General features: G+C 42.6%; 1 protein-coding gene across 2 annotated transcripts in view; it reads left to right on the forward strand.

Annotated features, from left to right (window-relative positions):
• LOC136708939 (carnitine O-palmitoyltransferase 1, liver isoform) overlaps positions 1-11,604 on the forward strand; it is a 46,747-nt gene extending 35,143 nt beyond the window's left edge. For both annotated transcript variants that reach the window (XM_066683858.1, XM_066683859.1), the window contains exons 12-19: positions 639-744; positions 847-963; positions 2,005-2,169; positions 2,682-2,810; positions 3,484-3,639; positions 3,748-3,861; positions 4,783-4,875; positions 7,271-11,604. In XM_066683858.1, the coding sequence (XP_066539955.1) occupies positions 639-744; positions 847-963; positions 2,005-2,169; positions 2,682-2,810; positions 3,484-3,639; positions 3,748-3,861; positions 4,783-4,875; positions 7,271-7,405 (1,015 nt within the window). In that variant the 3' untranslated portion in view covers positions 7,406-11,604. The remainder of the gene's footprint in view (positions 1-638; positions 745-846; positions 964-2,004; positions 2,170-2,681; positions 2,811-3,483; positions 3,640-3,747; positions 3,862-4,782; positions 4,876-7,270) is intronic.
• The last annotated feature ends 250 nt before the right edge of the window (positions 11,605-11,854 follow it).

Raw genomic sequence — 11,854 nt, forward strand, 5'->3', positions numbered from 1 at the left:
GTCCATTCTCTCATATCCACTGACCATACAGGAGACTGTGGTCCATCCATTGCTCTGCATACTTTCCTGCCCCCCCCCTCTTTCCCCCTGTTCCTCAGCACTCAGGACCCCCACAGAGCAGGTGTGATGTGGTGGTGGATCATTCTCAGCGCTGCAGTGACACTGACGTGGTGGTGGTGTGTTAGTGTGTGTTGTGCTGGTGTAGAGTGGATCAGACACAGCAGTGCTGCTGGAGTTTTTAAACCCTGTGTCCACTCTCTGTCCACTCTGTGAGACACTCCTCCCATTGTTGGTCCACCTTGTAGATGTAAAGTCAGAGACAGTAGCTCATCTGTCGCTGCACAGTGTGTGTCGCTCGTCCTCTAGTCCTTCATCAGTGACACAGGACGCTGTCGGCTGGATGTTTTTGGTCGGTGGACTGTTCTCAGTCCAGACTCTGAGGGGTTTAAAAACTCCAGCACAACACACACTAACGCATCAGTGCCACTGCAGCGCTGAGGATGTGGGGGTCCTGAGCGCTGAAGTATAGGGTGAAAGGGAGATAACAAAATATACAGAGGGAAAGAAATGATGTGGTAGTAATGTTATGGCTAAATGGTGTATACACATGCCCTGAAAAGCCTGACTCTGTTTAATAGGTGGTTTGACAAGTCGTTCTCAGTGGTGATCTATAAGAATGGAAAAAACGGCCTGAACGCCGAACACTCCTGGGCGGACGCTCCCATTGTCTCCCACATGTGGGAGGTAAGCCTGCTTTACTGAATGAATGGTTAAATGAAACGTTAAGAGAGCGGAATGAAGGGATACGGTGTTCACTGATCTTCCTGTCCCTCCGCTCTGTCCCAGTTCGTTCTGGGCACAGATGCCTTCCATTTAGGTTACAATGAAGAGGGACATTGCAAAGGTGATGTGAACCATTCACTACCCCAGCCACAGCGGCTAACCTGGGACATCCCCTCACAGGTACTGCTCTGTTCATTCCTGCAGAACACACCGCACCTCGTATTTATTGCACGTCTGTAAGCCAGAATTTATTTTCCTTATATCGCAAGTTCTATCAAGTCTTCTAGATCAGAGGTGGGGGATGTTTTACATGTATTAAGTGTAAAAGTATGTTTTTGTGTAACGCATAATTGTAATTCAAAATGCATTCGTTCTGAGCTCCATCAGGAAAAAGCTGCAGAAGACTGTGATGTATTTGTTCTGTTCTCAGGGATAATGTTGTGTCCAAAAGTACATGTAAGTTGGGCTTTAGACAATTTAAATATAGCCCATGCCCCAGTAACATGCTGCCGTGCCCCACTACAATCACGACGATAAAGAAAATCAATATTATCCTGGTTTGCTGAGCACAACTACAGGACAAACCACAGAGACTCACTTCAAGCACTGCACTGGACATCAGCAAATGTTTCAAAATAATTCAACCACAACAGACAAGATAATCATAGATATATTTTGGATATAGGCATTTACAACCATATAACCTACTAAAAACATATCATACGACTAAATCAAACACCTCCTGCCCTCAGAAAACAACGGACAGAGGGGGTAACTCCACCCAACGTAATTTCTAATGAGCAGGTTCATTTAAAGACTGCCGTTTCTGGATTGTACATTCTAGACAGTGTATTAAATTAGGAAAATTGTTACACAGTTCCCTCACATTTACAGTGAATGTGGAGGTATTTTTGGGAAATGGTGAAAAAAAAAAGAGGAGATTAAAAGGTTTCTGTTTTTATTTGTTAAAAGTAATTGGGCATTAAACATAATTAATGGAATTAATGAAAGTTATTTAGTGTTAACGTGTAGTTCGTTTCTCATTTGTGGCAGATGAACCTCTTCAGTGTTTAATAGGTTTTTACACTTGCGCCGATAACTGTTTTGCAAGCAGCGGGTAGAGCTGTTCAGTTCTAGACACTGATCTGAAATGTACGTATAACGTCTTTTGATCCTTCTGACACACACACACACTCTTTTTTTTTCCTCCCTCCCTTTCAGTGCCAGGAGCGTGCTGCTCAGTCTCTGGCAGTAGCGCGGGTTCTGGCGGACGACATCGACTTCCATGTGCTCGTGTTCCAAGATTTTGGCAAAGGCAGCATTAAGAAGGTCAAAATGAGCCCCGACGCCTTCGTCCAGATGGCACTGCAGCTAGCTTTCTACAGGGTAAGGCGTTATGGACAATGCTACATACATTACCCCGGCTATATTTGATTTTTGAGTGTATGATTAGACCTGTCACAATAGCTGTTTTTTATGGTGTATATATATTGTTTCAGAAATAATTATTTTTATTTTAAGAACATTTTATACCAATGATATATAAATAGCATAATAGCGTAATAATGCAGTTACACCTTTATAAGGAGCAGTGAAGTTTTTGCGTATCTTAATTATTAAGAATATTCAGACAATGGAACTGGAATATTCTAAAGAAATAAAACATAAATGACATAAAACCACAAATAAAATCACAACTTCAGAACAGAGAGAGCAGAGAAAAGCAGAGATCAGAACAGAGCGAGTGGATGAACACTCAGTAAACATGACTGAGGAAATGTCCCTATGTCGTGCAATAAATTAATAATATAGACAGGCCTGTGTATAGGTTTATTCTGTATGGTCGATCCTAGCTCACCTTTTGGGTCCTTCTTTCTCTCTGTCTTTCTCTCTCTCAGGACAGAGGAATGTTCTGCCTGACGTATGAGGCATCTATGACCCGTCTGTTCCGCGAGGGCAGAACAGAGACCGTGCGCTCCTGCACCAGCGAGAGCTGTGCCTTCCTCAAAGCTTTGGAGAATGGAGAGGTGAGGGTTAACCTGAGAGCGAAGATGGACGTACAAAGTAATAAACTAGTGAACCCTCACTTGTAAATATGTATTGAGTTTTGTTGCCGTTGTTTTTAACTTATTTAAAGGGGACATACATAAATATTTGTTCAATTCATGTACATGTTCATTTGGCTCCCTGGAGCCTACCAACCCACACACTGTGAAACAAGACCACTCAGTTTTCTGTGGGCTGCCTAAGAACAAGTGGTTCTGGAATCAAGTGCAGAGTGTTTATAATTGACCCACCCCTCCTCTAAGTCCAATCACAGCACTGGACCTGAGTTTGTGTGAGAGCGCCAAGACGATGTTAAACGCAGCAAAACTGTGCGGAGAAATAAGAGCACTGAGTAAAAACAGAGAAGAAAGAGAACAGAGTGAAAACGGCTAAAAACCAGAGCTTCTGCTCCTCGCTCCTCACTGCTGTGCGCTCGGGGTCGGGGTGAACAGCGAGCGGCTCATTATCATTTAAAGGAACAGGTGCTGAAAGCGGGCGTTCTGAACAGGGCTGTTTACACAGGGGGAGAACACTGCTGTGGGGCTTTGACCAAAGCAGGTCACAGATGTCACACAAAATGCAGAAAACACATACCATTACGTTAGTGAGCATGTCTGTGATGATATGTTTCTTGCTCTGTCTCTCTCTGTGTAGGATGCAGAAGTGTGTAGGGGTTTGTTTCGAGCTGCATCAGAGAAGCACCAGCTTCTGTACCGTCTGGCCATGACAGGGGGAGGAATAGACAGACACCTCTTCTGTCTCTACGTCGTCTCCAAGTACCTGGGCATAGAGTCGCCCTTCCTCAAAGAGGTGTGTCCGTGTGTGGGTTATTTCTTCCACGAGAGTGAAATGTGCTTATTAATGGAGACACGGAGGTGATGAACTACAGCTGGTTTGTGTCTGTTGTCTGTGTTTCAGGTGTTGTCTGAGCCCTGGCGTCTTTCCACCAGCCAGACGCCATTACAGCACTTAGATCTGTTTGACTTTGTCAACCATCCAGACTACATCATCTGTGGAGGAGGATTTGGGCCTGTGAGTCTGTTCCACTCTGTCATACTCTCACACAGAGGATTGTCAATACTCTTACTGAGTGTCCTGTGTTCATATCTTCACCTAGTTTTTTCTAACAGCATGTTCATTAGTGGAGACTTTTGATTGAATGCTGAGATTGTGCCCTGTCCACACACATCCAGATATTTAAAAAACTGAGGATTTTGTCTGTTTTGGCATCCTATCCACACGAACACAGCAACAAGAGCACACAGGTCACGGAAAAGGTGGAGATTTTTGAAGAGTACGTTTCCGGTGTTTACAGGAAACACAGAGCAGTACACCTTTAGAATATGACTAGCCCCATAAATGTGTAGAAATGGTTTAAATGTGTTTATTAATTGTTATTATGTTTTAAAAGGGTTTTTCAGTAGAACGTTAATACAGTATACCGCTGTATTTAAAAATGAGGAAGGTGTCTCAAAATGAGGGCTGTATTTTCAAATTATGACGTATGGTGTGTTAAAATTCAGATCTGTGTCTGACCTCTTTCAGTACAAGGCCAAAGAGTTAATTCATGTGCATTTAAGAGGGCCACAGTGAGGGGGCGCTGTGGGAGCTCACTGACTGGTGATGTGAGTTTAGTTTGGGTTAAAGGATAGACAAAAGAAGCTGAAAATAGACAAAATACTCAGAAGACCCTTCACTCGACTTTGTGCTCACAGCTATGAGGCTTTATCTCTCTGTCCAAAGGTACACACCTTATCTTAAACGCAGAGCTTGGGCCAGGACGGTAAAATGTATAATGCATTCAGCAGCCTCTCAAAGACGAGTTCACGCACCAATGAAAAAAAGGTCTGGATCCTCAAATGATCATTACATCTGTTTGTAATGTTATCTCTCTCTCTCTCTCTCTCTCTCTCTCTCTCTCTCCCTCCCTCCCTTTGTGTGTGTGTTTTTCAGGTTGCTGACGATGGCTATGGTGTGTCCTACTCTTTAATCGGAGAGAAGCTGATCAGTTTTCATGTCTCCAGCAAACACTCGTGCCCTCAAACTGTGAGTTGTGTGGAGTTTTTTTGTGTGTGTGTGTGTATTTTATTTAGGTTTTAAATTAAAATTAAATTTCAACATGATACTAATCACAGTTGCAAATTGCTTTACAAAACTCTTTCAGATCCCTTTAAAACTGCTAGGTGTCCTAACACAGCAACTTTATATGGAGAGAGTTTAGTCTTAAAATAATGAATAATTGACAAATGTGTAAATCATATTCTACCAATAAATTATACACAAATAAATATCTCACAGTCTGCAATTTGTACAAATACAGTTAAAGGAGCAATCTGTAGGATATTTTCTGGTCTTGGTCATAAAATGTCCAGGGTGTGTGATCATAGATTAAGGAAACAGTCAATACTAAAACCCTGCTGCCTCTCATAGCATTGCTGAAGCAGTATATACTCTTTGAGAAGTGCCCGAGATTCTGCCTGTGTCCCGCCCTCTGTCCAATCACATTACAATCCAAACCCACCGAGGCCAGGTCTACAAACAGTGTCTCACAGCCATGAAATGACCAAGTGAACAGAGTTAATGTTATATTTTACTGGCCCCAAAAAGCCCCATTGCCTTTCTAAACATCTCCAGGACCAGAGACGGAGTAAAATGAGAGGAAATGTTGGCCCTGTGTTTGAAAGTGGAGACAGTTTAGATTCAGCATCACCACAGAACAGAGCCGGATAATATTCTCCTGAACAGAAGCAAGTCATTTCTGAATAAAATATATAAGTACAGATACCTGTGTATAGATCAAAAGGGGAAAAGGCCATAGTGTGTGTGTTTTATTTAAAGAAAGTGAGGCATAGACGCAGTGTAAAGTCTGTGTTTTGTGTTTTATGTGAAGAAGGTGAATAAAGAGATGAATAAAAGGTGTAAATATCATTGTTTGTTTGTTTTAAAGAAAATATCGTGTTTCTCCGTGGTCTGTGTGTGTTTTAAACAAATGAAGGAGTAAGAATTGTGTTTGAAAAGTCTCACATTTTCACCTATTTAAGGTGGAATGGAGAAATCAAGCTTGGTAGCACACAGCGAATAGAATCGTTTCTCTAGTAGATAGATGTTTTAGTGACACGATGAGCATTTGTTGGTGTGTTTTCAACGGATAAGAAGTGTTTAAAACGAGTTTTGTTTATAAAACCCAGCGCTAGCTTTAGCTTCGAGTAGCTGTTTAAGGTGGAAATGAGTATTCAATAACAAGCTGGAGAAGCAAATACGGCTCTTAAACAGACCAGTTTAAGGTGGAACTAAATGCTTGAATACAAGAATTGTGAATAATTTGTTGAATAATACTATTGGTTTGTGTGTTTTAAACTGATAAAGTGGAATAACAGTTGTTCCAAAAAGTTTCAAAAGCTATAGCGCTAGCTATGGAGTGGAACAGAGAATTCAGGAAGTTGTCGAATAACGCCATTAAGACTCATAACAGACACATAAGGTGGAACACAATGTTTGACTACGGAAATTGTGAATAAGATCTGACCCATAAATGATACCAGTCTTGTCTAGTCAAAATATTTAAGGTGGATTTAGATGGTAAATGATTACGGCCCAAAGTTCTTAAACTCGTCTCTTGCTTCTACAATTTGCATCAAACTGGTTCAAGCTTCACTTCTGGGGAGGAGGGAGACGGTCCCCTCCACTGTTTTGAAGCTGTATTATAGTTCCAATTTTAAACACTTGGTGTCAGTATTACAGATTGCTCCTTTAAGTTCAAATACATAATTCATTAAAGTGCAATTATTTGTCATTGTACAACGAAATTTGTCTTCCACATTCAACCCATCTGTTGCAGTAAACACACACATACACACACACACACACACATTAGTGCAGTATGGGGCTGTGAACACCCATCCTCGGTGCAGGGGAGCCTTTGGGGCTTCAGTGCCTTGCTCAAGGGCACTTCAGCTGTGGATGTCCCCTGCTGGTCCTGGGGATCGAACCGGTGACCTTCCGGTACCAAACGTGGTCTCTAAATATTAGGCCATGGCGGCCCCTTTTTGGTTTCCATAGATATATAATTCTATGTAAAAACGGATGCATTACTTAAAAGTTCATTGCATATTTTTGTAAAGTTGCAGTCTCAAGTTTCATATGTATTTATAAAGTGTTGAATCTGCGTTTGTGGATCAAGTCACTCGCTTGTTTTCTGTGACGTATTGTTGTTCATTTCCTCTCACAAATGCAGCCTCATCCACAAAAGTGTCCAGCTCTCTGTTGCAAAGCAGTGCTCTGTTCAACTCTTAGCATCTCTCTCTCTCTCTCATTCTCTCCCTCTTTCTCTCTCTCTCTCTCTCTCTCTCTCTCTCTTTCTCTCTCATTCTCTCCCTCTTTCTCTCTCTCTCTCTCTCTCTCTCTCTCTCTCTCTCTCTCTCTCTCTCTATCTATCTCTCAGGACTCTCACAAGTTTGGGATGCAAATCAGAAAGGCCCTGAAGGATCTTTTGCAGCTCATGACCATCAGCCAAAGAGAAGAACCCCGAAGCGAGCAGAACCACGTCCCAAACCCTCAGAACAAGAAGGAGCTGTAGGAGGAGATGAGAGGGTGGGGGTGGATTGGGGCATTTTGGGGCACCTTTGGTTAAGGCTTGTTGGTTTCGTAAAATTGCCGTCAAGAAAGGCTCTGAGGAATATGTACAAGTAGATTTTAGTGTGTGTGTGTGTGTGTGTGTGTGTGTGTGTGTGGCAGAGAAAACAAGGGACCACCCAAGGCAGGACAGAAGCACGCAGTGGTACTGAAGAGATTACGGCTGAGACATTTTAGCGAGGATGGAGGACTGGTCAGACAAGGTGCTGCTAGAGGAACAGTAGCAGAAAACTAAAAAGAAAGAGGAGGTGATTAAGGGTGTACTCACGCAGGGCCCATTTGAAACCGACCATGTCAGAATACGGTTCCCCTTACTCCCCCGCTGGCCTGCGCCTCATGTACTTTATAGATTCTGTATAGATGATGCAGCACAGGGGTTTTCCTTTAATCGTGCAGCATGTGTTAGAAGATTTTTATAGGGTCAAATAGTGCACAAGTCCAACTGAGCTGTGCCTGGGCTCACTTTCTCAAGCAGCTGATGCCTGGGCACAGTATGAAACACACACTAGTCAAGTGAACAGGACCTGGTGGGGGTCACACTTACCTGTGCAGGGTACACAGTGCCTAGTGTGAGTACACCATTATTGTGCCTCGTATGTTGTTTAAGAGTTAGGCATTAACAAATATGAAATCTCTTGCATGTAGTGTCCACTGCTGCTGTAGGTGCTGCAGTCTGGTTTGATCTGGCTTGATTTAACATGTAATCTCTCAAGTCACCAGTGTGCTCATGGCATTTGTAACTGACACTTCCATATAGCGTTTTTATGAATGTAAGCAGGCAGAAATAAGAGAGAAGTGTCAGTTAATAAGTTTTTCATTGTAGCTTTTACCGTTTCAACATGGACCCTGTTTACTCCTGCTCCTTTTATGAGACTGCAGTATTAGGATTAAATCCAGATTTTAAAAAAATACAGGTGTAAACGCAGCCCAGACGTATTTGTTTTGCTCCAACCACTTTAGGAGGCATCTGAGATGCATTGTAGCCAGACGGGGGCGGCACAGTGGCACAACAGGGGGGCTTGAGCTTACCCGGAATCACTGCGCGAAAGGCAGGACCCTAGAGCTGTGTGATACACACCCTGTAGGGGCGGGTCCTGGGGTTGTGGGTTTGTATTCCACCTTGGGACTATGAGGAGTGTGGTGTGTTCTCCCTGTTTCTGTGTGGGTTTCCTCCCACAGCCCAGAAACACAAAGTGGTAGGTGGAATGTCTATTTAGAAATTGTCCACACTTGTGAAGGAGGGTGAGTGAGCAGTGCACGGTCCAGGGCGTGTTCTGCCTTGCGCCAGTGATTCTGGGTTTGTTCTGGACCCAACCACGATCCTGAACAGGGTTACAGAAGATGAAAGAGTTAACCGGAGATGCTTTTGACAAATTGTAAATGCATCTGGATACAATCCACACTCCAGTCTCCTGAAACGAGCAGGTGTAAACAGACCTCAGACCTGTGCTCTCCTCTTGAGTCTTTAAGATCCCTCGTCTTAAACCCAGATCTGGACTAGGGGAGGATTCTCTGTTGGGAATCCATGGCTTATTAAAGGCTTCCTATGCCTTCGCCGTCTCCTCTCGTATCTTTGCATGTTACTGTATAATCATTTGTCACAGGACCAGTAACAGGAAGAAACCTGTCTTTCCCCTTATGGCTGTAAGGTCTTTCCTCAGCTGAACTCTGAACATTTTATGACGTCCACAGCCTGCTTCGGTCAACACGGTGGAATTGACAATCCTTCAGCTGAAGCGCCCACTGTAAGGAGGCAATGTACTGAATGTAGATCGTGTTTTAAAGGCTGAAGGAATGACCTTGTGTACAGGTTACATATTGGTCGTGTGGCGTAGCTGGTCTCGCAACTTCTTACTGCATCACAGAAGTGAATTTCTGAGCTACCCTTGACCTCTTTTTTTATGAAATCAGATTTGTGCCAGAAAAACGTATTAAATATCAAAGCAAAGTAAAAATATTTGAGCGAGAATAACACTTACCGAAGCGAAAAACAAAGCCACGTCTAACGTAAAACTCACAACGTACAAATTATTCGTGTAATGCTGCAAACTACTGGTCTTTCACTAATTTTATAACCCCCCCTTTTCTCGTTAAGTTTTATTCTCTCTCCCACTTTCTTATTTTTGTTTTATATTTAAGATTCTTTTGGCCCAAATCAGATTCAATACATTTTTGAGCTACAGTGAGTGGAGGAAAAATTCCACTTCTTTCGCACAACAGTAAGAAACTGTTGGACCTATTTGTCCAGATTTGAACCAATCACAAGTTTTTGGTCTGGACCTCATTTACTTGAATGCATATGTTTTTGGATTGTTTCACTCTTCTTGTTTTGTTTTGTTACTGGTCTTGTTTTCCCGTTTGCGTTTAACTCGCACGACTTTAACTTTGCGTAGGGTTTCAAAGTCCTGCAGCTACGGAGTAATTACTAGCGTGTACAAGCTGCTTGAATGTTTAGAGTCCGTCACAGTGAAGACTCCATCTTAAATGAAGTTAAAAGCTTAGCGTAGAAACATGACCCGCACCTAATAACGTAGAGATACACGGGTCACGCATAGCAGTTCATAACCAACTCATGAGTGTAGTTTGAAGGTAACCAGAGGGACATCATGCCTGAAGGGAATGTGGTTTGCCGTCCGAGTCTGCGGCTGACGTCTCAGTGACGGTATGATGTAGTTTCGCTTCCTTAGGTTCGCCATGGCAATGCAACATGCAAACAGCTGGAAATAAGTTTGTATAAAGGATATTGGTCAGATGAAGGTGTGGAAATACAGGGCCAGTGCTTTCTGGCCCGATATTCTGAGACTGAGATCCTTTCTTTTACATTCAGATATAGCAGACACGATGAAGGGTATTTGCTAAATTATTGTTAGTGCTGTACTTATTATTATTGTTATTATTACTACTATTATTATTATTATTATTGAAACTTCAGTGAGTGCTGCTTATTTGTTACTCTTGGTGAAATGCTGATCACAGCCACAATTTTGAACAGCTGAGCTGTTTTATTACATTCCTGTGTACGTTTAATATTTCTGCAGCAGCTCGTGTCCAGATTGACTTACATAACTTACGTACAGAAATTAGCTGGTCAGAGTTTGCTTAACGTTTCTATTTTAATACCTCCTTTCTTGGCCTTTACTCATTAACCTAATAACCACTGTTGGCATTGAGTGTTATTTCTGTGATTATTGTTGTATTTTGTTCTCTTACAGTGCAGTTGAAATTGAAGTAGTGCAGATGTAAGTCAGTTATGTATACAGAGCCTGGTCACACTTTTCCATCGCATGGTACCTACTCAACACAGCTCCTGAAATGTATCGGGCGTCGTCTCAAACCACAACAATGGCGGTAACGTTAAGCGGTGTTTACTCATGGTGTATCGGCGTGTTGTTGTTGTTTGGGACTGAACACAGCTCCGTCATCAGTTCAGACAGATCAGTAGGGTTTGTTCCTTCCTTGTTGCAGCGTCCAGCTCTCGCTGGATTCTTTCGTCGGCCACCGATCCAAGGAGCGTTTGAACCTCTTCAAAAGACCACGGCGTCATTTTACGAGCTGCCGTCGTGAGTCGGATAAAAACAAACGTGATCTCTGCTGCAGCTGGAGATTTTACAGATGAAGAGTTGGTGCTGGTCGTCTGCGTTGTGTGGCGTAGAGTGACGACTCTCTCTGGACGATCAGCGCTCTGCAAGGTTTACACGCCACGGTTTAGTCCCTACTCGACTCGCTCTGAACCACGAGAGAACAGCCACTAAACAAGAACCCGCTTCCAGAACCAGGACCTGATTCACCTGGTGGAGATACAAAGCTGAGTAGAGTAGGGACCATGCAATGAAAAAGTGCCATTTCACTCTATACCTCAATATGAGCTCATCTCTGCACTCATCAGTCCATCCAGTCTTTGGGCCAGTACTGTCTTGTATACTCAACTGCACATATAAAATAAATCTGCAACCTATGAGTTTGTTAGCTTCTGTTTAGTTGGCTTTCTCTGCTTCTTCTCCCATGCATCCTTCCAGGCCTCTGTACAGCAGGGCTTTAATCTTCCTCTTTTGCTCTTACTCTAGCACACTTATGTATTTTATACGCAACTAAAAAGCTGGAAAAATATGAAACACTGAAATCACTTTTTTAATAAAAAGAGATTGAAGCACATTGGTGTCTGTAGCCTTTGATTTACAATGTGTACAAAACCACACTTTTACTGATACAAAATTTAACAACGCATGTTAAAGCAGACCTACCCCTTTTCCACCAGGGAACACAGTTCTGTATGGAATCAGATTTGTGCCAAAAAAAATCGCACAAACAATATCATCTCAAACATAAAACTTATAACTTGCAAACAAAATATCCGGTTCTTGTTTGTTCTCCATGACTTTTGCGCGTGAGCGCT

Source organism: Hoplias malabaricus, chromosome 10 (assembly GCF_029633855.1).
Source record: "Hoplias malabaricus isolate fHopMal1 chromosome 10, fHopMal1.hap1, whole genome shotgun sequence".
In the NCBI taxonomy this organism is placed as follows: Eukaryota; Metazoa; Chordata; class Actinopteri; order Characiformes; family Erythrinidae; genus Hoplias; species Hoplias malabaricus.